This window comes from Scyliorhinus canicula, chromosome 5, assembly GCF_902713615.1.
Source record: "Scyliorhinus canicula chromosome 5, sScyCan1.1, whole genome shotgun sequence".
NCBI lineage: Eukaryota > Metazoa > Chordata > Chondrichthyes > Carcharhiniformes > Scyliorhinidae > Scyliorhinus > Scyliorhinus canicula.
In genome coordinates this window covers 62,394,346-62,422,148 of record NC_052150.1, presented here as the reverse complement: position 1 = coordinate 62,422,148, position 27,803 = coordinate 62,394,346, and the positions used below count along the sequence as shown (strand labels likewise).

The 27,803-nt window shown below is 41.2% G+C and overlaps 1 protein-coding gene across 8 annotated transcripts in view; it reads left to right on the top strand.

Annotated features, from left to right (window-relative positions):
* The window catches only part of LOC119966020 (triple functional domain protein), a 684,537-nt gene that overhangs the window by 313,945 nt on the left and 342,789 nt on the right, over positions 1–27,803 (top strand). For all 8 annotated transcript variants that reach the window (XM_038797164.1, XM_038797162.1, XM_038797163.1 and 5 more), the window contains exons 9-10: positions 5,381–5,611; positions 18,467–18,589. In XM_038797164.1, coding sequence (XP_038653092.1) covers positions 5,381–5,611; positions 18,467–18,589 — 354 coding nt within the window. The remainder of the gene's footprint in view (positions 1–5,380; positions 5,612–18,466; positions 18,590–27,803) is intronic.

The window sequence follows — 27,803 nt, the reverse complement described above, 5'->3', positions numbered from 1 at the left end:
TAATCTGTCTCCCTTAAATCTGTCTCCCTCAGTCCTTGTACCGTCAGTTGATAAGAACAGCGTTCTTTGTCTAACTTAGCTAAACTTTCATTATCTTGTATACCTCTGTCAAATCGCCCTTCACCTCCTTTGCTCCAAGCTTCTCCAACTTAACTTTATTGCTAAATTCCCTCATCCCAGGAACCTTCTCTGCACCCTCTCGAGGACAAAGTGTGGTGACCAAAACTGGATACAGTACTCTAGTTGTGGCTTATCCAGATCTTTATAAGCTTCAGCATAACCTCCCCAGTTTTGCAATCAATAACTCTATGAAACCCAAGATCTAATATGCTTTGCTAGCCATTCTGTCAAAGTGTTCTGCCACCTTCAAAGATCAATGAAACCTCCGGTCTCTCTGCTCATGCACATTCTTCAAAACTGTGCCAGTAAGATTTGATTTCCTCTCCCCATCCTTTCTGCGAAATGCATCATGTCCCATTTCTACCCATTCTACTAGTCTGTGTTCAGTTACAGTCACTTAGTTTCTTCCTTGCTGTTTGCCACACCTCCAAATCATGTTTCAATGTCAAATTTCAAAATTTTACTCTGATAGTTTACTTCAGTATCCAAGTCCACATACATATATCAAAAAAGTGGTGCTCCTAATACTAGCTCTTGGGTCTAAGAACCCTGTCTACCATCCCTCAGTCTGAAAAACAAAGAACAAAGAAAAGTACAGCACAGGAACAGGCCCTTCGGCCCTCCACGCTTCGCCAACCATGCTGCCCATCTAACCTAAAATCTTCTGCACATCCTGGGTCTGTATCCCTCTATTCCCATCCTATTCATGTATTTGTCAAGATGCCCCATAAATGTCACTATCGTCCCTGCTTCCACCACCTCCTCTGACAGCGGGTTCCAGGCACCCACTACCCTCTGTGTAAAAAAGCTTGCCTTGGACATCTACTCTATATCTTGCCCCTCGCACCTTAAACCTATGCCCCCATGTAATTGACCCCTCTGCCCTGGGGAAAAGCCTCTGACTATCCACTCTGTTTATGCCCCTCATAATTTTGTAGACCTCTATCAGGTCGCCCCTCAACCTCCGACGTTCCAGTGAGAATAAACCGAGTTTATTCAACCACTCCTGACTTGCTGTTTTCAGAATTTAAGCCATTGTTTTATCAATTGTCGCTGGCCCTTTTATTTTATGAGCCTCAATTTTGTTAGGCAGCTTTTTATGTGGTACTTTGTCAAATGCCACTACATTCCATTCCCACGGGGTTATTTGTGCTTGCAGCTCATCAACCTGTGTTTACATACATGCAATCTAAACCTGTGATTGTAATCCTTGTAGTCCTACTTAGTCTGTTCCTATCTAATATCACACTGCTTCCTTCTTTTGTGCAATCAAGCATCCCTCTCTTATGCACCTTATTATTTTCTACTTGTATATGATGGCTCCCATCTCCTTGCAATTTACTTTAAACCCTCCCCAACCATTTGTGAGCCTCTACTGGAGGGCATTGGTCCCAATCCTGTTTAGTGCAACCCATCTCTTTTAAATAGGTACCACCTACCACAAAAGCTGGTTCCATTGCTCCAAACTGTAGCCCTCCCTCCTGCACCACGCAAGCCACGTATTGATCCTCTATATCTTCCTATTTCTATTCTCACTGTTACATGACACTGGAGGTAATCTGGAAATTACCATCTTCCAGGTCCTAGTTTTTAACTTTCTTCCTAGCTAATCTGACCTAGAACCTCCATACATTTCCTGTGTTGCTGGTACTGATGCTTAGGACAGTTTCTGGATCACTGCCTTCTCCGTGTAAAATATTCAGAACCGTCTCCATGGTGTCATTAATCTGGCACCAGGGAGGCAATACACCTCACAAGATTCACTGTGATTATTGTAGAAATGCCTGTCTTAACCTCCTGGCCAACAAATTCAGTGTAACAGCTGCATTTCAAAGCTTCGCTGTTTCTTGAGTGCAGCCCTTGCCCACTGATACCATGGGCTTTGAGGGGTCGTTATTACCAGCAGTCTCCAATACTGAGTACTGGTTTGATAATGGCATACCCGTGAAGACTCCTGTGCTTCATGTCTCTTCCTGCTCTTCTGGATGGCCACTTGTCTCCTATCCTGAACACGCACTGCCTGTGAGATGGTCACTTCTTGGATCGTACAATCCGGCAAACTCTCGGCCTCCCTGATGTTCTGCAGTGACTCCAGCTGCCCCTTGAGATCCAAGTCAGAGCTTCGTTCAAGTAATTGGTGACACTTCCTGGACAGAAGGCCCTCCAAGACGGACAGCACAGTTGCACAGTGGTTAGCACAGTTGCTTCACAGCCCCAGGGTCCCAGGTTCGATTCCCAGCTCGGGTCACTGTCTGTGCGGTGTCTGTACATTCTCCCCATGTTTGCATGGGTTTCCTCCCACAGTCCAAAGATGTGCAGGTAGGTGTATTGGCCATGATAAATTGTCCTTGGTGTCCAAAAATGTTAGGTGGGGTTACTGGGTTACAGGGATAGGGTGGAGGTGTGGGCTTAAGTAGGGTGCTCTTTCCAAGGGCTGGTGCAGACTTGATGGGTCGAATGGCCTCCTTCTGCACTGTAAATTCTATGATTCTATGAATGCACATCATGTGTCCTGAAGTTTGCACATGGAATGGCAAGCAGCAGGCCTCATTGCCCATCCATAATGTAAAGAAAACAAATTCTACTCTCTTTTAGAATATAATTAGTACCTTGTTAAAACTATTAAATTTAATGAATGTCAACTCTCAGGTCTTGTGGTCTCCAGCTTTCCCTTTTTGGATCTGCCCTTGTTTTTATTAAAATGTCAACACTTCTCTCCATCTGCAAAATTCTGCAGAAATAGTATCCTGTAGAGCTGGCCTCCATAATTGGTAGGAAGAATAGAAAAGCAAATATAATTTAAATGGAGATAAAGTAGAGAATACAGCCGTGTCAGTGGATTTGGGTTTCCTTGCATGTGAAAAACAAAATGTTGACATGCAGGTATAGCAAGCAATTAGGAAAATGCAATCTTGGCCTTTTATTGCCGGGGGGATATAGCATAAAAGTAGAGAAGTCTTGCTACAACTGTTTAGGACATTGGTGAGACCACAACCAGAGTGCTGCATACAGTTTTGGTCAGCTTATTTCAGGAGTAATATACTTGCATTGGAGGCAGTTCAGAGAAGGTTCACTTGGTTGATTCCTGGGACCAAGGTTTAGCAGGTTGGGAATATGCTCACTGGTGTTTAGAAGAATGGGAGTTGACCTTGTTGATTTGATTGAAATATACAAGATCCTGAGGGATCTTGACAGGGTGTTTGTGGAGAGGATGTTTCCTTCATGTAGGAGAACCTAGAACTAGGGGCACTGTTTGAAAGTAAGAGGTCGCCGTTTAAATATGGAGATGAGATGAAATTTTTCCTTAGGGCCATGAGTCTTTGGAACTCTCTTCCTGAGTCTTTGAATATTTTTAAGGCAGAGGTTCTTGGTAAGAAAGGGATGATAGGTTATCGGGGGTAGGCGGTGTGGTGATATCATGTTTGTGTTGTAATTCACCAACAGACCACCAGGAGTCTCATTAGTATATAAGTGAAGGTTAGAGTCGGGTAACTTCAGACTGACTATGGAGCTGGAAGAGGGAGGTTGCTTGTGCACGATCATACTGTTATTCATCTGTTGTTTTGTATATAGTTAAGCCACAGTTAATGTTAATAAATTGTTTATAGCTTCAGCTACAAGTGTTCTTGAAATATAAATTAGCCATCCAACAAGAACATTACAGGTTGGATGCAGATTTGAGATTACTATCAGATCAGCCATGATCTTATTAAATAGTGGAGTAGGCTTGAGGGGCAGAATGGCCTGATCCTGCTCCTTGTTCATATGTTATTGAAACATATACGATTCTCAGGGGGCATGGCAGAGCTGAGAGAGAGTTGCTCCTTGTAGGGAATCTAGAACTAGGGAGCAAATTTCTGAATAATGGGTTGCCCATTTAAGGCAGACATGAAAAGGACTTTCTTCTGATGTTTATGAATCTTCCCACTTCTCTACCCCAGAGAACTGTGGAAGCTGAATCATTGAATCAAGGCTGAGATGGACAGATTTGTGAACTATATTGGAATCAAGGATTATCGGGTGCAGACATGCAAGTGGAGTTGAGGACAATATCAGATTGATCAAGCATGATCTTACTGACTGCCTCTGCGTTAAGACCCAACTTAAAACCTAACTCTTTGTCCAAGCTTTAGCCTCATCTAATCGAATCCTGCGACTTGAAATTTTTTTTGGAGCACCTTAGTTGGTACTGTGCTGCACAATAGTTTATGAATGCACTTATAAATTTGTTTCTGGAACAGTACCACAAAGCAGGACATGAATATATTTTAATTCTTGCTGAAAATTTAAATATTAGTTCCCTTTTAACATGTCAGTAAAGGCACTGCCTGTTGTAGCATTAAAAGTACAGCACAGAAAATCTCAAACTGGATTCCTGGACTGCTGGGTTAGCCAGGCTTTGTCGAGGTGCATCAGAGTACCTGTTCAGTGGGGAAATCAGCCAAACACTTGTGTTATCTGCTGGAACATGGGATTTATGGATAAAAGCAAATTACTGTGGATGCTGGAATCTGAGACCAAAGAGAAAATGCTGGAAAATCTCAGCAGGTCTGGCAGCATCTGTAGGGAGAGAAAAGAGCTAACGTTTCGAGTCCAGATGACCCTTTGTCAAAGCTTTGTCAAAGAGCATGTGATTTATGGACATTGGATCAAACTCAGCTGTGATATTCTCCATGGAAGATTTACATTTATACAATGCCTTTCTTGACCAAAGGCCGTCTCAAAATGCTATGTCGCCAATGAAGTACTTTTGAAGTGTCATCGTTGCTGTGATGTGTGCAGCATGTACCCACAGACTCAAATCTGCTAATGATTTGGATTGAGGGATAAATATTGGCCTGGACACCAGCGATAACTCCCCTTCTCGCTTTCAAAGTAGCACCATGGGATCTTTTACTTCTACCTGAGAGGACACACACAGCCTCGTTTTAATGTTTCATCTGAAAGGTGACACTTCTGACAATGCAGCACTTCCTCAGTACTGCATTAGATTGTCAACCGTAGATTTTTGTACTGGGGTCCTGGAATGGGATTTGAACCCACAACCCACTGACTCAGAAATGAGAGTGCTACCAACCGAGCCAGTGGCTGACAGTCAACTAATTTTCTAGTACTCATTGTCATGGTTCATAAATGTAGAACTGTATCTTGCTCAGTACAGCCTTCTGAACAGGAAGGGAAATAAATTTCACTTTAGATTTAAAAAAAATATATCTAGTTTAAATTTTAGTTCACATTCATGATGTTTTAACTTGTGCAGGTGAGTCAAGATGGAAAAGCTCTGCTGGATAAACTTCAGCGACCCCTGACCCCTGGCAGTGCAGACTCATTGATGGCAACAGCCAATTATTCAAAGGCTGTTCATCATGTTTTGGATATCATTCATGAAGTCCTCCATCATCAGCGACAGCTTGAGAACATCTGGCAACATCGAAAGGTTCGACTTCACCAGCGGCTTCAGCTTTGCGTTTTTCAACAGGATGTGCACCAGGTGGGTGCAAAGGCTTTGCAGCTCTTGTTGTATAATGAAAGCAATGGAATGCTTATAACGAGACTTCAAGAATTACGTGTTTATTTCCACTCAATTATGTGTTTTTCTTTCATAGTTACATGTTCAATAATTTCTAAAAGAAATTAGCAGACAATTAGCAAGAAATTATTTGTATATTGTTGTCCTGTTAGGGCTGATAAAATAGAAATGCAATATTGAATTGTAAAACAGGTTATTTATTTTGAATGTCTCTTTCATATTTGTGAAAAGCTGATTCCTCTACATTATGTTGAAATGTTAGCCAGAGCTGCTGATTTTAAAGTGTATGACTTGAAGGATATGGTAGTATAGTGGTTATGTCACTGGGCTAGTACTCCAGTGGTCTAGACAAATGGCCCAACCACTTGAGCTCAAACCCCACCATGGCACCTGGGGAATTCAAATTTAGTTAATTAAAAGATTGTCATAAAAATGTCCTTCAGAGAAGGAAATCTGCTGCCCTGACCCAGAATGGCCTCCATATGACTCCAGACCCACAATAATATGGTTGACTCTTAACTACCCTCTGAAATTGCCTTGCAAGCCAGTTAAATCAAACCACTATAAGACAAGTTTAATAAGAATAAAACTGAATGGATCTCTTGACATCAATCTAGACACTGAACACAGAAAAGACATGCACAACCCAGCGATCCTGCATCCTCTTCACTGACATCTGGGGACTTGTGACAGAATCAGGAGAACTGTCCATGAACTAGTCAAAAAACAGCCTGACAAAGTCACGCTCACAGTATCATAAATTAAACCAACACCATTCTCCTGTGATAATAAAATCAAATTACTATGGATGATGGAATCTGAAACAAAAACAGAAAATACTGGAAAATCGCAGCAGGTCTGACAACATCTGTGGAGAGAGAAGGAAGCTAACGTTTCGGATGACTTCGAAAGGACCATCCAGACTCTAAGTGTTAGCTCCCTTCTCTCTCCACAGATGCTGTCAGACCTGCTGCCATTCTCCTGTGATATGTTCTCTCCCACCGGCAGGACAGATCCACCAGAGATGGCAGCTGTGTGGTATGTAGTGAGGTGTCTGGAAGTCCTCAATATTTACTCTAGACCCCATGAAGTCTCGAAGGCATCTGGTCAAACATGGGCAATGAAATCTCTCTAATTATGCAAAAGCAAAATACTGTGAATGTTGGAAATCTGAACAAAAACAGAACATTCTGGAAGTACTTAGCAGGTTAGGCAGCATCTGCAGAGGGAGAAACTGAGGTAATGTTTCGGATTGATGGAAAAAGTTAGAAATATGGGTTGTAAATAAGTGAAAAGGAGGAGAATGAAAAAATAAGAAAAGGGAAAGTCTGCGATAAGATGAAAGACATGAGAAATTAAAAAACAAGTTGGTGGTGCAAATGGAGTGGTAATGGGTCAAGTGAAAAAATAAGAGGTGTGTCCAGGAGAGGTCTGAATGACAGAAACCAGAGTAAAAAGTGGTTAACTGAAATCTGCAAAGAAAAGGAAACAAAATGGGGGCAGAGTTTATGGTCTGAAATTCTTGAACTCAAAATTGAGTCTTGAAAGCTGTAATGCACTAATCAAATGATGAGGTTTTGCTTCTCGAGCTGGTGTTGAGCTTCATTTTGCAGATCAAGGTCATGCTTGTGGACCGAAAGGAGCTGTTCCACAAAATTGTTACACAATTGGCGTTTGGTCTTGCCAGTTCAGAGCCTGACTGCATTGTGAGCAATAAATATACTAATTTAAAAGAAGTACATACAAATCACTGTGTCGGGGGTAATATATTAGCATGGATAGAAGATTGGCTAACTAACAGACAAAAGAGTCAGGATAAATAGTTTTTTTGCAGGTTGGAAAACAATAATGAACGGAGTGCCACAGTGACCAATGCTAGGGCCTCAACTATTTACAATTTATATCAATGACTTGGTTGAAAGGACTAACTGTTTTGTAACTAAATTTTCTCATGATGTAAAGATTGGTAGGAAACCAAGTGGTGAAGAGGATACAAACACTCTGCAAAGGGATGTCGATAAATTCAGTGAGTAGGCAAAAAATTGGCAGGTGGAGCAGAATGTGGGAAAATGTGAAGTTGTTCACTTTGACAGGAAGAATGGAAAAGCAATATTATATAAATGAAGAGAGACTGTAGAATGTTGTGTTGCAGAGGGATCTGGGTACTCTTGTAAATGAATCACAAAAAGTTAGCATGCAGTATAGCAAGTAATTCAAAGACAAATATAATGTTTACCTTTATTGTGAGAGGGATGGAGTATAAAAGTAGTAAGCCTCGGTACAACTGTATAGGGCATTCATGAAATCACACACCTAGAGTACTGTGTGCAGTTTTGGTCTCCAAGGAAGGGTGTACTTGCATTGGTATTAATTCAGAGAAGGTTCACTGGACTGATTCCCAGGATGAAGGCATTGTCTTCCGAGAAAAGGTTAAGCCTATACTCATTGAAGTTTAGATTAATAAGAAGTGATCTAATTGAAACATTAAGATACTGAGGCAGCTTGACAGGGTACATTCTGAGCGGATGCTTCCCTTGTGATGAAATCTAGATCTTTGGGACACAATTTAAATATAAGGGTTTTCCAATTTAAAATGAAGATTAAGAGGAATTTCTTCTCTTAAGCTTTGGAATTCTCTCCCACAGAATGGTGGAGACTGGGTCATTGAATATATTCAGATTGAGTTAGATAGCTGACCTACAAGGCAATCAAAGGGTATTGAGATCAGGCAGGAAAGTGGAGTTAAGGCCACAATCAGATCAACCAATAATCCTATTGAATGGCAGAACGGGCATAATGGGGCCCTATTGACCTACTTCTATTTCTTGTGATTTTCTATGTTTCTGTTGTGCTATTGAAATCTGTTACTCTATTTTTTAGTGCACATCACCACTGCATTATAATTGGCTAATTGCTACCTCACTGGACCTTCTGTGCCACAGATTACATTTTCTGGGCAGCTTTCTCTGCGCCTGTAATCTATTACAATTGCTTGTCCCAAGCAAGCCTCTACATTGGGTCAGTTCAAATGGAAAATTGTGGTTCATCAGAGATGGTTTCCAAGTTGGCTAAGCATTCTGTTTATCGAATCATCAAATTTACAGTGCATTACAGTGAATTTATAGATTACTGTATTTTCCAGAGTCAAAATTTAGTGTAAACTACAATCGAGTCCTAATTTATGGAAGATAATTTTGCCGTGTGATTTCCTTTCATCCAGCTTGTATCTAAGCAGAATTTGTTCAGAACTTTTTTAATTTGTGGGTTGCTATAAGCTTTGTTTTTCTTCTCTCGCAATATCTCTCCAATTATTTTTCAGGCATACAAGACTGGAGCTCTGAACAACTATTCTGAACTAAATTTCAAAGTACTACTTCCTCCCCAAAATGTATACTGTTATTACTTCCTTGCCAGTAGATAGCAATAATTTGTACTTTACTGTGCATATTGAACAATGCTTCAACAGATACTTCGCTAGCTCTTGTTAGCACAGAGAATTGGTGAACTTATTTCATAGAATTTACAGTGCAGAAGGAGGCCATTCGGCCCATCGAGTCTGCACCGGCTCTTTGAAAGAGCACCCTGCCCAAGCCCACACCTCCACCCTATCCCCATAACCCAGGAACCCCACCCAACACTAAGGGCAATTTTGGACACTATGGCCAATTTAGCATGGCCAATCCACCTAATCTGCACATCTTTGGACTGTGAGATGAAACCGGAGCACCTGGAGGAAACCCACGCACACATGGGGAGAACGTGGAGACTCCACACAGACAATGTCCCAAGCTGGGAATCGAACCTGGGACCCTGGAGCTGTGAAGCAACTGTGCTAACCACTATGCTACAGTGCTGCCCTTGTGGTATGCATTCGTGGTAAACTTATCCTCTATTTGAAATATCCTGGGATATTTTTGCTATATTAATGATCCTTTTCTCAAATCATTTTGTTGAAGCTTCATTTATAAACCCACACTTTTTCATTGATTCATTAAAGGCATTGGACTTTTTTACACATTCGCTGAAGGAACTTTGTTTACTTCACGTGGTTGTTAATTTCCAAATGAGAACATTGATTCGCGGAACTTAAAATTTACCATTAATTAAGGTTGGGGAAATGGCACATGGTCTGCTGTAGTTGTGCTGTGCTTTCTAGCATATTAGCTGTGGTAGCAATTTGCTGTTGTCAGTAAAATAACTTTGCAGACAGACAGTCATTTGCCTAACTGTATACAAAATGAAGACCATATTATGTTCTTTGTGCGTTCACTTTCTGTCAGATATGATTAAGACAGAAAGAGTTGTCTTCAACAAATTGCTGACAAGAAGAACTAGCTTGTGATTATGGATGCTGCATTTGCAAAATTATGCATTAGAAAAAGCACTTTAACTCAAGGATATGGATCCCATTACAGCACATAACTCTTACTTTGTGATGCTTCAGCAAATGGGAACCATTCATAATAATTCATGACTCAATTTAGCACTTTTTCAGATATTGAAGCCTGTGGATAAATTAATACATATGCCTACATATCTCTATTTTAAGGAATATGAAGGGCACTTGGTTGGTTTTAATTCATCTATGTTTATTGATCTATGAACCCTTCAAATTTTTACTGTACAATCTATTGGATCTGGTTTGGGCATATATAATTGATTATTGGAAATAGACTACCTTTAGTCAATGTCAGTTGAGCCATGAAGACAAGGTTACAGAACAATAATATGGAAACATTTAAAATTGTGGAACAATGGGTAGTTAAAAAAACTGCACTTATTGTGGGGTCTAGAATGAGGGCTAATAGAAGATTAAATGTAAGATTTTAAATGTGGAGCAAGATAATTTGGTCCTAAGGTTAATAGTTGAAGCAGAAACTATGTCAGCAATTCAAGATTAGATTGAATAATTGGATAAATTAAAGGGAGATAAAAAGGATTTGGGAACAAGGTTTGTGATTAGGCAAAAATGCTTGCGTCAAGCATAACCACCAACATGAACTGTTAGGCTAAATGCCTATTTTATTGTTGTTAACTCTTATGAAAAAGGAAAGATTATTTACATAGCGCAGGCAACTCCCAATGTCCTTAAAATATAAGCAAATTACCAAGGATGCTGGAATCTGAAACCAAAACAGAAAATAGTGGGCATTCTCAGCAGATCTAACAGCATCTGTGGAGAGAGAAGGGAGCTAACGTTTCAAGTCTGGATGACTGTTTGTCAAAGTCAACTTGACAGCCAATAAAATACTTCTGAAGTGTAGCTACTGTTGTAATGAGGGAAATGCAGCAGCTCCCACATGCGACAAAGTGGTAATGATCAGATAATTTATTTTTGTGATGTTGATAGAGGGATAAAGATTGGCTAGTATGCAAGGGATAATTCATCATCTTCATCTGAGTGCAATGGGCTCTGTTCTGTCCACCTGAGAGGTCAGATGTCTAACTGTGTATCGTCTCACCTGAAAGATGGCATGTTTGACATTACACGCCCTTCTCTCTTTTCCCCCCCCCTCCCCCCAAACTGGCAATTAAAACCAGTCTATGTGTTACGTTTGATTCTTGACTGAGGGCTGAGTTATTTGATATGAATTGGATTGCTGGCAATGTTCCTAATGTTGGACTTCGCACATCAGGATTAGGGAAATCACCCAAGTCCTCACTTCTCACAAAGGAACTTTCAGGAAATGAGGGAGAAACATTAGTGAGAGCAAAATGCATTTCTATTTTGTCCTTGTTAAGATTTTAATAATATTTTTGGAAACATATCAGATTTTACTCTAAATTAATGATACTTTACTGGTATCTGGTGAATTTTGAATGAGTAAAAACTATTAGAAGTCAAACTGTCCCAGGCACACGTAACATTGTCATCTCCGAGAATAAAAATATCCAAGCATTTGGACACTGATTGGCTACTGGTTTTTGATTTGGGGATTTTTAAAAGCTGTAGCATAGTATGAAATTGAGGTCACCTGCATCCTCCCATATTCCATTTAAAGTTAGCACCCTGCGTGGGGGGCACGGTCGCACAGTGGTTAGCACTGTGCTTCACAGCTCCAGGGTCCCAGGTTTGATTCCCGACTTGGGGTCTGCACATTCTCCATGTGTCTGCGTGGGTTTCCTCCGGGTGTTTCGGTTTCCTCCCCCAGTCCATAGATGTGCAGGTTAAGTAGATTGATCATGCTAAATTGCCCTTAGTGTCAAAAAAGGTTAGGTGGGATTACTGGGTTACGGGGATAGGGTTGAGGTGTGGGGTGCTCTTTCCAAGGGCTGGTGCAGACCCAATTGCCCGAATGGCCTCTTTCTGCACTGTAAATTCTATGGTTCTTGAGAAGTAGAGTTCCTCTAAAAGATCACTGTCTAGTGATTGATCTTCCAAATGATATAATAATAAAACCGTCAGAGTATTTTGTTTTAGCAGTCTATTTTTGTAATATTTATAAAGACAATCTTATTATAGTTTAGTACATTTTATAAAAACACCAAAATATGTACACTATTTTTATATTTATAGTCACCAAGATAATATTCTGTGCCTTGGAAATCAGTGAGATCTATTTGTGTTTTTCCTTTTTGAACTGTTGAAGATTTAGACAATCACCATGCTCATTTTGGTTATGTTTAGTGTTTTAAGACAGGAGGAAAATTTGACGGAGTAGCAATTTGCTCCTGTCCTTCACAGACCTGACCTATTTCCCTGCTTATTTAGATCGACAGGGGAACAATTATAATCTCCCCTCTTCCCACAAGCCTCTAAAAATTTATGATTTACTTAATTGTGAGACAGAGATTAAAAACATGAGCGTAAATCAGTTACATTCAAAGAGCTATATGCTGCTTGGATTATTTAAGTTTATGTGGCAGCTGAATTCATTCGGGAGCCAGCCTACTTGATTCCTAGCATGGGTCAGAGAGATTTCCAACAGACCAATATTGGCGGAGTCTGAGCAGCAAGAGTGTGATGGGAGAGAAGAATGAGGAAAGCAAATCAATCAATCTTTCCATTCCACTTTGTTGTTTGCCTACTCAAACTGCTGCCTCAGCAAATGCTGTTCCTATACTGCCATGGTAGGAGTGGAGCAATCTATTTGGAATGTGGAACTATCAACCACATTATAGTCCAAATCATCTGGTCTCCAAATCGCTGGAGACCGCATGTATAACTGAAAATGCGCGTCAGGAGCCGTTGCAAGCCCCCTGACTGGTGGACCTACTTTGGAATTGCCCAGGAAGTTTAAAATTACATTGGGCAATTTCCTGCTCCTTGGGCACCTGTTGAAATGACTGGCCCTGAGTTTGAGTTGGAGATTTTGAACTGATCTGCGGTACCACTTTGTCCACAAAACCGCCTTTTCATCTCATCCACGTACCAAATCCCCAACCTCACCTGCCTGCCCGATTGCCCACCTACCTATTCATCTAATCATCTACAGGTTCCCCAGGTGACGCTGTGCTGCACATTTCTTTGATAGCCAGAATTAGAAGATCCCATTAGAAATGTGCAATAATCTTGTGTTAGGAGAATCTTTGCACACGCTGCCCAGAAGATTCATGTCAATATTAAAGCCAGAGTAACAACTGCGGAGTCTGCGCTGGACATGTTATTGTGAAAGAAGATTTAACAGGATCAGTATTAATCAATTTGCTGCAAATATCTTGAACTTATCAGGATGGAGAAGAATAGAGAATTGGTTCGGTATCACACTGGTGCATAGTTACAAATCAGTTGGCTGAACTTTAAATATTGTGTAAGGCAAGTTCAAATCTAATGTTACTATAGCAGTGCTTGTGTTTGGTGCTCTAATATTTGAATAAACCATGGCATTAAGTAACTTCTTTCACAGCACCTTCAGATTCCACCCGATATATAAGCATATGAAATAAGAGCAGAAGTAGGCCATTCGGCCCCTTGTGCCTGCTCCGCCATTGAATAAGATCATGGCTGATCTCTGTTTTCCACATTCTCATCCAGCCCGGTTAACCTTTGATTGACTGGATGTGATGAATGGAGTCTCGCAAGGACAATTGCCCAACAAAATAAAAATATTCAATGACCCTGCCTCACCACCACCTAAGGCAGAGTTCCAAAGTCCACAGCCCTCAGAGAGGATTTAAAAAAACCTCATCTTTGTCCTATAAGGGTCACCCTTAATTTTAAAACAGTGTCCTTTAGCTCTGGGCTCACCCATAAGGGGAAACATCTTTTCCATGTCCACCTTGTCAAGACCATCTGGCATACTTTAATCAAGCCACCCCTCACTCTTCTAAACTTTAGTGGAAATAAGCCCTGTCCACCCAATCTTTTCTCATAAGACAACCCGTTCAGAACATAGAACAGTACAGCACAGAACAGGCCCTTCGGCCCTCGATGTTGTGCCGAGCAATGATCACCCTACTTAACCCACGTAACCCGTATACCCGTAACCCAACAACCCCCCCCCCCCCCCCTATATTCATTCCAGGTATCAGTCAAATAAACCTACTTTGAACTGCCTCAAATGCATTTACATCCTTCCTTAAATAAGGAGACCAAAACTATACACAGTATTCTAGATATGGTCTCACGAAAGCCCCATGTAACTGAAGCATAACATCCTTACTTTTATAATCAATTCCTCTCTTAATAAAGGATAGCATTCCATTAGCCGCCTTAACAATTGCTGTACCTACATACTAATGTTTTGAGACTTATGCTCAAGAACGCCTAGATCCCTTTTGCATGTCGGAATTCTGCAGTTCTCATTTTAAGAGATAGTCTGCCATTCTATTCTTCCTGCCAAAGTGAACAAAGTTACATTTCCCCGCCTTATGCTCTGTCTGTCAAATGTTTGCCCATCTATTTATATCTGTCTGCAACTCCTTATGTCTTCTTTACAGCATACATTCCTACCTATCTTTGTGTCATCTGCAAATGTAGCTGCAAATGCCTTTGCTCCCCTCATTCAAGTCATTGGTATAAACTGTAAAAGGTTGAGGCCCCAGCACACACTCTATACGTCGCACCCTACAATCAGGCAAAGATCCATTCATTTATTTATCATAAATTTGACGTCCCCAATTTCTTTTTTTCCAATTAAGGGGCAATTTAGTATGGCCAGTCCCCCTACAGTGCACATCTTTTTGGGTGGTGGTGTTCTTTGTGTAGCTTATTTCACGATGGTTGGCGTAGTGTTCACAAAGACCACAGTATAGTTACTTAAACAAAGCAATGATTTTATTTAAATTACTAAACTGGGATTCGACACTTAGTCCTCAAGGATACAGAACTCTATTGTAGTTGATGCTAAAACATTGAATATATTCAAGAGGCGGCTAGATATAGCATTGGGCGACTGGGATCAAAGGTTATAAGGAGAAAGCAGGATTAGGCTATTGAGTTGGATGATCAACCATGATCGTGATAAATGGTGGAACAGGCTCAAAAAGCCAAAAAGCTTTAGCCTGCTCCTATCTTCTATGGACGTAACTGATCAATAACATCTACTGCTAATCTCTACTGGTATAAACTATAATCTAACCTTGCTCACACTATCTGCTCTTATGGCCTTCACTAGCTATCTCCTGCATACACTCCTCCCCTAAGGTCTAGCATCACTGCCTTATGTAGTTGTATCTGTAGCTCCCTCTAGTGGCTTCGCTTGACACTACATTAACCCTTGTAATGCAGATAGTTATGATAATACCGTAAAAGAAAATTATTATGACATTGGTTGTAATATTTTCTTTAACCCTGCCATTACAGGTGTAATTCTGACTAATGGCTAGTAACTATCACCAACTTATTATCACACAATACAATAATTTGTAATAGATATTACATCACTTAAATGAGTACAGGTTCATTATACAATCACAAATTCAGTCTCGCTGGAAGTCGTCTTCACCACCACCTTAGTGGAATGTTCAATGTGTTGGATGGCTTTGTGACCTCTTCTAGCTGTGTCTGCGCTCAGTATGGATCTGGAAAGACAATGTCCTTTAAATATGTCATCAGTTGGTACAACATTTGCACGTTGAGTTTGCACCTTGTGCTTGACACGCAGCAATACTCGTCTGTTTCTCCTGAACAGCGATCACTGTTCTGTTTGTACTAAGTAGGACCTAGGTGCTACCTGTTTCAGAACCATTGCAACACTTTGCCAGCTACCTTCTGGATTCTGAATTTTCACAAAGTCAGCTTCTTGAAGTTAAACCAGAGGTTTTGTATGCCCTTTGTAGATCTCTCGTTGCTTCTTTTTTGTCCACAAGGCACAAGGTCAGGATGGAATGATGGGATGAACTCCACTCGCCTGGATGAGTCCAGCTCCAACAACACTCAAGCTCGATACAATTCAAGACAAAGCAGCCCACTTGGTTGGCACCCTATCTGCCACTTTCAACATTCACTCCCTCTGTCATCGATGCACAGTGGCAGAAGTGTGTACAATCTACAAAGTGCACTGCAGCAACTCACCAAAGCTCCTTTGACAGCACCTTCCATACCCATGACCTCTGCCACCTGGAAGGACAAGGGCAGCGGAAGCATGGGAGCACCACCATCTGCAAGTTCCCGTGCAAGAGTCAAAAACAGCTTCTTCACCGCTGTTACCAGACTCCTCAACGACCCTCTTATGGACTGACCTGATTAATACTACACTCCTGTATGCTTCACCCGATCCCGGTGTCTATGTATTTACATTGTGTACCTTGCGTTGCCCTATTATGTATTTTCTTTTTATTTTATTTTATTTTCATGTACTTAATGATCTGTTTGAGCTGCTCGCAGAAAAATACTTTTCACTGTACCTCAGTACACGTGACAATAAACAAACCCAATCCAAGCCTCACACCATCTTGACTTGGAACAATATCACTGTTCCTTCACTGTCGCTGGGTCGAAATTCTGCAACCTCTTCCCTAACACCACTGTGTGTACTTAAACCACATGGACTGCAGTGATTCAAGAAAGCGACACCACCACCTTCTCAAGGGTTAGGGATAAGTAGTCAATATTGGCCCAGCCAGCAATGCTCTCATCCCGTCAATGAATAAAAAATGGATAGGTTAACAGAATGCCAAATAAGTGTCACATGGAATTTAATTCAAAGATGTGTGAGGTGATGCATTTTGGCAGAAAGAATAGGGAGAAGCAATATATATTACATAGAACAATGGCAAGGTTGCCCAAACTGTGCTGTTGAAGTGATTCTTTGGTGTCATTGCAATCTATGGATTCTTGCTTCAGGAGATTATTGAAGTGCTGCGCCCAATGGGAGAGAATTCATGCCTGTTTGTTAGACACTGATTTCCATCTGATGAGAGACAGGTGTTATGTTATTGGTTTTGGGGCCATAGATTGGAGACCTTCATGGAGAGCCTTCAGCTTGTGCTTCTCCTGCTTCGTGAAGCTCCTGCAGTCTTGTTCTCCTACAATCAGTTCTTCATCTCTTCGATTGATTTACAGTGTGTGATGATATTTTGCCTGATGGTATCTGCCTCTTCTTGCTGGTGATTCTTTTATCTGTGAATATTGTGTACATAATCTCGTATCCATAAGATCCTCACAGTGCAGAAGGCAGCCGTTCAAACCATCGAGTGTGCCATGATGGTCCTCCGAAAGAGCATTCGGCCTATGACCATTCCTCGCCCTATCCCGGTCACTGATCATGGCCAATCCAGCTAATTGGTACATCATTAACCGCACCCCCCCCCCCCAATCCCCCATCCCCCCATCCCCTTAAATCTTAGCTTCATTCTGGTCATACTTGTTGAACCAATCTTGGTGTTTCTGTTTGTTTAACCCAAGGACCTCAGTTGCCATGATATGAGTGATATCCCTTAACCTCTTCCAAGAAGCTTCAATGTTTTTGTTCCAGTTCCTGTCTCAGGGCTATTTCTTTTAGAATAGTTACATCAAGCTCCCTTTGTGGTTTGGCTGTTTCGTAGCACGTTGAGTTGTTATTTTCAAGAACATGATGCTTCTGACAAACCAATGGACTGACCAGCATTCAGCAAATATTCGAGCTGTAATACCCAAGTCAAACAAGCAGTATCTTTGGGACTTTTTTTATATGTCATATGGGTGAAATTTAATCTGGCCTGTGGAAATCGGCCAGAGATGGGTGAAGGTGGTTTGTAGAATCGGAAAGGAAGGCATGTTTGGATTGCCTGCCCCTTCCCAACTCTGTGTAGTCAAGTCAGAAGCAGGGAAGATCGAGGATGGCCTTCCCACCCAGCGGCCACGTGAGGCTCGCGGATGGCCAATTTAAGGGTCACTTTAGTGTCTCTTCCTGTCACTGCCAGGAAAGGGAGGGGACCCTCCTCCATGCAGGGAGACAGCCCAGTAAAAGAAGGCAATCTCCCTGCTGGCTCGAGAGATGGGTTTGATGTTGGGGTGGAGGGGCCCCCAGGAACAACTGAGGTGGCGTTGCTAACGACTTTCTAATCCAACATCGGGACAACCGCTATCAGTATTACGCTCAGTCCAGTGAGTGCAAGTTGTACCATCATTGTCATTGTTTTGGTCTTTTCATTACAGCAGCAAAAAGCATGTCAACTGTGGTTGATGAATGTGAAAAGATGTTAATCTGACTAAGATTGTTCTTTTTCTTAGTCTTTGCACTTATTACAAATATTGATCTTCCATAGAACTCAGTTTATGATATGTTTCTCTCTCCACAGATGCTGCCAGACCTGTTTAGTTTTACCAGCATTTCCTGTTTTTATTTCAAAGTTTCTGCACATGCAGTATTTTGCTTTCATTTTATGATCATTGCTTTGGTGAAAATATCAAGTAGTATGTTCCTAATCCGGTGCTGTCATTACATTTTGCAGGTATTGGACTGGATTGAAAACCATGGAGAAGCCTTTCTCAGCAAACACACTGGAGTTGGGAAGTCGCTACACAGAGCTAGGGCTTTACAGAAACGACATGAGGATTTTGAAGAAGTTGCACAGGTGAAGATGCAAACAGCCTGTATTAAATATCCCTACTTAGGCAGGTTTGGGGGAAGAAGAGCTAAGTGTTTGAATTTTTGAAAACGATGCACAAGGTTATTGGTGATTGCATTTCCAGCTGAAATCAGCAATGAATGCTGGAAATGCACACGAGCCCAAACATATCTGAAAACAAAATTTTTTTTATCCTGAGGGCAGTCAGTGGTTAGCACTGCTGCCTATGGCGCTGAGGACCCAGGTTTTATCCTGGCTCTCGGTCATTGTCCATGTGGAGTTTGCACATTCCGTGTCTCTGTGAGTTTCATCTCCACAACCCAAAGATGTGCCGGTTAGGCGGATTGGCCATGCTAAATTGCACCTTAATTGGAAAGAAAATTGGGTACTCTGAATTTTTTTAAAAAATGTTTTATCCTGAAATGTTATTGACGCAACTATAGGAGCCCTTGTGGTGCAGCTGTAACACCCCTATTGAAAGAGTAGCCACTCCCGGTTTGTTCCAATGCCAGGATGTGTTAACCTGGGAAAGAATGTTCATAACGTGGCTCAACGGGCTGATAATCAGCTCTGAAATCTTTTCACCACTTTCCCCACTATTCCCCAAAAGCTAAAAAAGTGTGTGTATGAAGATACGCAAAACAAATTGGAACAGGTGCGTGTTACAGAGTTATCTATTTTTCAGTGCTTTTCCCCCCGTCACCTCAAATTCAACTGCACTTCTACTTTTGACATTGCAGTTGTTCAGTGCATATTAATTCTCCAATTAAATATCTGAGGGGAACAGATGTAAATGCTGGTTTTATTTTACACATTTTCTGAGAGTTTGTTAAGTTTGTTATTAAATCTTTTGAGTCCACATGCTATGTCAAGTGTTTAATTTGTATAATTCTTTGATCCCTAGCTCAGCTGTTTATACTTCCTTTGACTTCATATTTCATTTTTATTGATTTTACAGTTACACAGAAACAAGAAATGGTTTTATTACGAAATTTTAGTGATTGGTGCGGAGCTAATGCGAGTGTTTCTATTTCTACTTCACTGGTGTAGTTATCTCCAATTTTTAACACTTTGGTAGTGTTTGCAAATTTGCATAAGGGATAAATCAACATTACCCTAAAGAAGCAAATCTTTCACATTATGTGCTATGACTATTCTCCTTAATCAGAAACATGATATTTATGGCTGATTAGGATACCATAAAAGGATGTTTTTCAAACCGTTTATGGTATTTAACGCCTGCAGTAGTTTAGGCAGTGAGATAATACTATATAACTGGGAGCCGATGTAAGCTTGTGAGCTCTCGGGTAATTGGTGATTTGGTGCAGGTTAGGATATGGAAAGCTGAGCTTTGGATCAGCTGATGTTTGTGGAGAGTGCTGGAAGGAGGTTGGCAGAGAAAGCATTGGCAAATGGTGTCTGCAGGTGAAAAATGCAGTTTCAGCATCAGATGGGCTGTAGCTGGGCAGTGATCGGCAACTTATTTAACTGCATTATAACTTACCCCAATAGGACAATCAGAGACTGATATTTCCATACATCTATGGACAGGAAAACAAATACTTAGTGTTGAGAGAGTGATTTGGGTCACAGCTGAATGTACAATGGAAGTCTGTGTTCAATTCTATGCTTGAGTTATAAGGTACACGCTTTTGCTTTGCAAACACAACAGGGTACTAAGCTGACTTGATTAACATGCATATAGCATGTTTAAAAAAAAGGTCACCAGTTCCCACTAGATTCGAGGTGAGAGTGCCGCCACAGCCAAGTTGATATGAATGAACTTACAGTTGTCACAGTTTTACAGTTTTGGTAACTTTGAAACTTTTTTTATTCTGTCATTTCGCTGCTCAGATGTTATTAGTTTGTGATAAATTTGTTTTCTTTAAATAAAATTTTTGTCAACAGGAAGTTACAAGTTGCAAGCTTTATTAAAAAACTGCTTCAAAAAATGCCAGCCTTGCACATGAGAGGAAGCTAAAAGTACATCTAGCATAAGGCACAGAAGCAAATTATTCCCATCTCAGAAATCAATTCAGTTGTATGTTTTTGAAGAAACCTTCTTACTCGTGAATTATTCTCCTTATTTCTACTTATATCGAGCTCCCAATACATTTTGTGTGAATTTTTCTACCCTTGGGGAAAATACTTTCATGAAGCATAATAATTTATAGATGGAATTAAGTTTTTGGGCCCTCACCCTCCCCACCCCAATCCCTCCTACAGAAACTCTCCCACTATTTTGATCTCTCTGGTTTAGAAATATTGACCTCCCAAAAAAGACTCTGATCCAGACCTGCTTATGAAAAAATCAGTCGGTCAAGCATTTGAATAAGAATTTAAAGTAAAGTTATGTACAATTTTGATAATTCTACTAATTTTTTGAATTTATTGTTTGATCTGTAACACATTTTGGATTTTATTCTTTAACCACATTGTAAATGAAACAGTTCAGTTTGAATTTCGTCTGGTGAGATAATGAACAGTTAAGGCAATTGGGAAACAACATTTAATTGTTTCATGACTTGAGTTCCCTAAGAGTTGTATTCACCAGCTCTATTTAAAGAAATGGTGAGAAGTAGTTTGTTCTTAGGATGACTGATGATTAAATAAACCATGCATTGTTTTAAGTTTATAAGATATAAGAGCAGAATTAGGCAATTTGGCCAATCGAGTCTGCTCTACCATTTGATCATGTCCGATCTCATCCTGGCCTTAACTCCACCATCCTGCCCGTTCTCCATAACCCTTCAACCTGTTACCAATTAAACATCTGTCTAACTCCTCTCAGTCCCAGCATCCACCACACTCTGGGGTAGGGAATTCCACAGATTCACAACCCTTTGGGAGAAGTAGTTTCTCCTCAACTCTGTTTTAAATTTGCTACCTTTTATCCTAAGACTATGACTTCCCGAACTCAATACCCTTCAAGAGGAAGCATCTGCTCCATGTCTACTTTATCCATATCTTTTATCATCTTGTATATCTTAATTTGATCTCCCTTCATTCTTCTAAACTCTAGAGAGTATAGGCCTAAACTGTTCAATCTCTCCTCATACGACAAACCCCTCATCCCGGAATCAACCTAGTGTGCCTCCTCTGAACTGCCTCCAATGCCATTACATCTTTCCTCAAATAAGGGGACCAAAACTGCATGATACTCCAGGTGTGGTCTCACCTATGCCTTGTATAGTTGCAACAACACTTCCTTACCATTATACTCTTTTCCTTTAGCTATAAATGGCGACATTCCATTCACTTTCTTAATTATCTGCTTTGACTGCATGCTCGTTTTCTGTGACTCATGAACAAGGACCCCCAGATCCCTCTGCGTCGGACCACCTCTCCCCATTTGGATAAGTTGCCTTCTCATTTCTCCGACCAAAATGCATGACTTCACACTTATCCACGTTAAACTCCATCGGCCACATCTTGGCCCACTCTCCTAACCGATATATCCATTTTTAAGGTTCGTATTTCCTTAATGTAACTTACTGTCCAACCTACTTTTGTGTTGTTTGCAAATTTGGCTATAGAATCTTCTATCCCTGTATCTAAGTCATTTATATAGATTGTAAATAACTGAGGCCCAAGGACCAAACCCTGTGGCACCCCACTTGTTACATCTTGCTATCTAGAAAAAGACAATTTATCCCAACTCTCTCTCTTCTGTCTGTTAGTCAGTCTTCTATCCAAACTAATATTTTTTATTTTTTTAAAATAAATTTAGAGCACCCAATTATTTTTTCCAATTAAGGGGAAATTTAGCGTGGCCAATCCACCTATCCTGCACATCTTTGGGTTGTTGGGGTGAAACCCACGCAGACACGGGGAGAATGTGCAAACTCCTCACGGACAGTGAGCCAGAGCCGGGATTCAAACCCGGGTCCTCAGTGCCGTAGGCAGCAATGCTAACCACTGTGCCACCGTGCTGCCCTCAAACTAATAAATTAACCATATCCCTTGTGATCTGACCTTGTGAATTAATCCTCTGTGCGGCACCTCATCAAACGCTTTCCAGAAGTCCAGATATATACGACATTTACAGGATCCCATTATACATATTTAAAGAACTCTAGCAAATTAGTCGAACAGGATATGCCCGTTATAAAATCATGCTGACTCTGATGGATAGCGTTTTGACTTTCCAACTGTCCTGATATCACTTCCTTGACAATTGATTCTAACGATTTCCCAAAAACAGATGTTAAACTAACCGGTCTGTAATTTCTCACATTCTGCCTCCCTCCCTTTTTGAATATGAGCGTTATGTTAGCATTTTTTCCAATCCCCTGGAACCGTTCCCATGTCCAGGGAATTTTGGAATTTTTAAACCAATGGATCCCCTATCTTCGCTTCCTTTAACACCCTAGGATGTAGGCCATCAGGCCCGGGAGACTTGTCTGCCCTCAATCGCAGTCGTTTGTTGAGTACTGTTTCCCTATTGATGTTGATTGTTCTAAGTTCCTCCCTTTGTATTACCTCTTCCTCCCTTTCTATTACCTCTGAATTGCCCGTTCCTGTAGGAAAGGTACTGGTGTCCACCACCGTTCTCTAGACCAGAAGGAAACCTTTATTTTCCGGTATTATGATGGGAAGTGTTTTTATCATTTCTTAATGGTTTTAGTATTTGTGGGAATGGATTAAAATATGATGGCAAGAGAATGTGAGTTTGTTTTATGACCATTGTTCTGCCACCCTGGGTAAGTACGCGGTCAATTCCAGCCCCAAGTACCCCGGAGTCATAACATAAATGAATTAACCAATAATTCTTATAAAAATTCCCAAAGTCTTTGATCTTTGGCTGCCCACTAATTACAGTCACCAGGTTTGTAAGTTGAAACATAATTACTGTTTATTTATACAAAGAACGATCATGAAATATGCAGTAAATACTATCTGATAACAACAAGATAATTCCTAGTACCCCCTTTAAATGCCCTACCCTCTACCTACACACACAAGACTGACAAGGGTGGAAAGGGGTAACAAAAAATAAGGTTGAGGATCAATAGATACGACTCTTTGCTTATAAGGGGTAAACCTTTTAGGACTGTGGTGAGAAGAAATGTCTTCGTCCAGAGAGTGGTGAGTCAAGTCACTTCTGCAAAGCAGTTTAGGTGTGAATTAGTTATAGCCCTTGTGGCTAAAAGGATCAAGGAATATGGGGGGAAGGTGGGATCAGGGTATTGAATTTGATGATCAGTCATGATCATAATGAGTGGCGGAGCAGGCTCGAGGGGGCCAAGTGGCCTACTCGTGCTTGTATTTTCTATGTATGTTGTAAATGGTGGTTCTTAAACACACAATTGCTGATTAAAGTCTCTAGTTCACAGCTGGTAATGGTCGTCTTTGCAGAATCATTCATTCAAGCTAGAAAATTCAGTACTTTTTGTTAGCAGGCTTTCTGGAGATACTTTAGTTATCAAACTGGGCCTTCAGTTCGAGGTTCACATTCAGGCCTGTACCTTTCTGGAAAGACACTTTATTTCACATCAAACCTTGCTCCCAGCTCGTGGTTTGACTTCCGGCCTCTGCAGTCTCAAGAGAACAGCACCCAGACATGCTGGAGAGAGAGTCAGCCCTCACAGTAGGCCCTTCAGAAGAGAGTTTAGCTGGATCTGTTGGGAGGTAGTTAGTTTGATTCGTCCATCAGTTTGCCAGAATCAAAAACTGAAATGAAACTGGAACCCTTGTGACTCTGAAAACATACCAGTAGGATCAGATCCAATCACCATCCATTATCAGGCAGAGCACAGCCTTTTGGGCAAATTCATTGGCCATCAATCAAATCGAGCCCTAGCCAATCTCTGTCATTGGTGCCACAAAGTTCACAATGTGGTTTGAACCAGCACAGACTAACGCAAAGGACACTCCTGTTGCTTAAATCCTCTACTTGAATTTAAGACACGGGCTGCTGTTTTCTTCTGCTTGAGTTAAAGATCCAGGCTGCCGTAAAAACCTCCATGGGTCAAAAATGTAACAACGAAAATAAAAAGGGAAGTAAGGGAATAAACAGGAAGGACCCTTGCACTATTCTATCTAGAAGAAATGAATTATTTGTTTGCAGTGGAATGTAAACACTTGAGGGCCCCAAGGAAATAAGGGATGAACATTTGTGTTTAGTCTATATGGCTCTAGTTGTAGAGGTGATGTGACACGAGATGACTTGCACCCTGTAAGTGAATGAGGGATAAAAGTTGGAAACCTTGTTGGCACAGTGTTACCAAGCTTCTGGCGTATGATTCTTATAGACCCAGTTCGAGATCACTTCAAAGATAGAGAAGAAAAAGACATTGCCTGTGCTGGCAATGCTCAAAAACTCCTCAGAATTGGAGGGATGTTGTTTTAACTGCTTTACCCCCTGTCACCTCTTTCCTCTACACTTGTCGAAAATCTGTTCCATCCCATTTTCTCCAGTTTTGAAGAAACATTATTGATCGGAAACATTATCCTTTTTTTCCCAGGCGTCAGCTGTGGGCCAGTTAATACCACTCTTGCCTCTGGCTTCAAGATGCACTTTATGACTAGAGCACAAAATTCAAAGCTGACCCTGCAGTGCGGTACTGAGAAGTTTGCACTGTTGCATGCTCCGACTTTTAGATGCGATTCTAAATAGACGACCCATCTGCATGCTCGGGTTGATGTAAAAGATCCCAAGGCAGTATTTCGAAGGAGAGCAGAAAAGTTTCCCCCGTGCCTTCATAGAATCATAGAATTTACAGTACAGAAGGAGGCCATTCGGCCCATTGAGTCTGCACCAGCTCTTTGAAAGAGCACCCTACCCAAACCCAGACCCCCACCCTATCCCCATAACCCAGTAACCCTACCCAACACGGTGGGCAGCACGGTAGCATAGTGGTTAGCATCAATGCTTCACAGCTCCAGGGTCCCAGGTTCGATTCCCGGCTGGGTCACTGTCTGTGCGGAGTCTGCACGTCCTCCCCGTGTGTGCGTGGGTTTCCTCCGGGTGCTCCGGTTTCCTCCCACAGTCCAAAGATGTGCGGGTTAGGTGGATTGGCCATGCTAAATTGCCCGTAGTGTCCTAAAAAGTAAGGTTAAGGGGGAGTTGTTGGGTTACGGGTATAGGGTGGATACGTGAGTTTGAGTAGGGTGATCATTGCTCGGCACAACATCGAGGGCCGAAGGGCCTGTTCTGTGCTGTACTGTTCTAAATTCTAAAACACTAAAGGCAATTTTGGACACTAAGGGCAATTTAGCATGGCCAATCCACCTAACCTGCACATCTTTGGACTGTGGGATAAAACCGGAGCACCCGGAGGAAACCCACGCACACACTGGGAGAACGTGCAGACTCCGCACAGACAGTGACCCAAGCCGGGAATCGAACCTGGGACCCTAGAGCTGTGAGCAATTTTGCTAACCACTATGCTACTGTGCTGTCCATCTTGGCCAATATTTATCTTTCAAATAACATCAATGGTCGTTGTCATATTGCTGTTTGTGAGAATTTGCTGAATGCACATTAGCTGCCATGTTTCCTACATTAGATCACTACAGTACAACAATTACTACACTTCAAAAAGTACTTAACTGACTCCAAAACACCATGATGTCCCCTGGTCATTAAAAATAAGATATTACCGTAAGTCTCTCTCTCACTCTAGTCTCTTGTCTCTGTATCTCTCTGTGTCGGCACAGTATTTTTCCTTTGTCTTTTTAAATAAATTTAGAGTATTCCATTTTTTTTCCAATAAAGGAGCAATTTAGGATGGCCAATCACCTAACCTGCACATGGTAGGTTGTGGAGATGAGACCCACACAGTCATGGGGAGAATGTGCGAACTCCACACGGACTGTGATCCAAGGCTGGGATTGAACCTGGCGGTATTTTCCCCATGTATTTAAAGACACTGATGAAAAATAGTCACATTTGCTACTGAAGTAATAACGACCAAAACCTTTCTTAGAAGTCTTCCATTTTTGCAAAAGGTGCTTTGCTACTACAGCACCACCTGGTGGCCATTAGCCATGACTAATTGAATTAGAATTCTGTAATTGACTAAAAAAAAGATTTATTTTCAGTCACCCCGACCAAGACTCTAAAACCACACTTACTAATGATCTTAAATTTTTTTTTAAAAGAGTCTAGACCAAAACTATTGACCAATATTTTCAGATGCTAATGTGTCCTTCCAGCAGTTTAATATTTGTAGCCTCCTCTGAGTTCCTCTGATACTTTAGGTGAGATGGTCCTAATTTTCCTGTGTTATCACAAGGAGGAATAGCTGAGGACTTGCCAATGAAGTTGTTGAGTACTGACACAGAGAAACTAACACATTGGGCTCTCTTTTATGCATTGCTGGTAGCCAGTAGTAGGCTGACGAGGAGAAGCAAACTAACACACAGAAGTGGAAAGCAGGTTAGCTCTCTTCATCCACAAATTAGATGCATCACATCCATCTGTTGAACTGGTTGAGCTAAAAATTGATCGAGGTGTATTAGAAAGGCTACCTGCACTTAGAAATAAAAGGTCAGTAAGAGCAGTTGGAAAACATTCAAGAATGCTGAGGGAAGTAAAGGTGGAAAATTGTTGAGGTACTGACTGTAATCTTCCAATCTTTCTTAGATGTGCGGGTGCTGCCAGAGGACTGTAAAATTGCAGATATTACACCACTTGAGTATTGCTGAAAAATACATTTTGGTGAAGATTTTCATCAGGCCAGTCACTAGAATATCAATGTCAGGGTGAACAACAACTTTATACTGTATGAGAAGAGTGCTGATTGGTTGGCAGGTGGAATCTGATTGGTGGGATGGTCCTAGTTTAAATTGGAGGCATTGCCAGGGAGAATGCACTAGTTAATGTTGACTGACAGTTAAATGCCAAGCATTGTTTGAAAATTTAAACCAGGCAACTTGACTCTGATTGGTCAAGGCATTGGGCTGAAGAATGAACCAGCGAATGCTCTCACTTAATTTGCAAATTGGTTGTCAGTGCAACTTGTAGCACACTGAGGATTATTTAGCAAATGTTGTCCTCTCGCAGAATCACATCTAATGTTGGACACTGTTTTGAGTTCTTTAAGCATGGGCTGTTTGGGTAAAGTCTGTTGTTGGGTTACGGGTATAGGGTGGATACGTGGGTTTGAGTAGGGTGATCATGGCTCGGCACGACATCGAGGGCCGAAGGGCCTGTTCTGTGCTGTACTGTTCTATGTCTATAGACTTTTTAATGGCAAATTCTGTTTGGCTAATT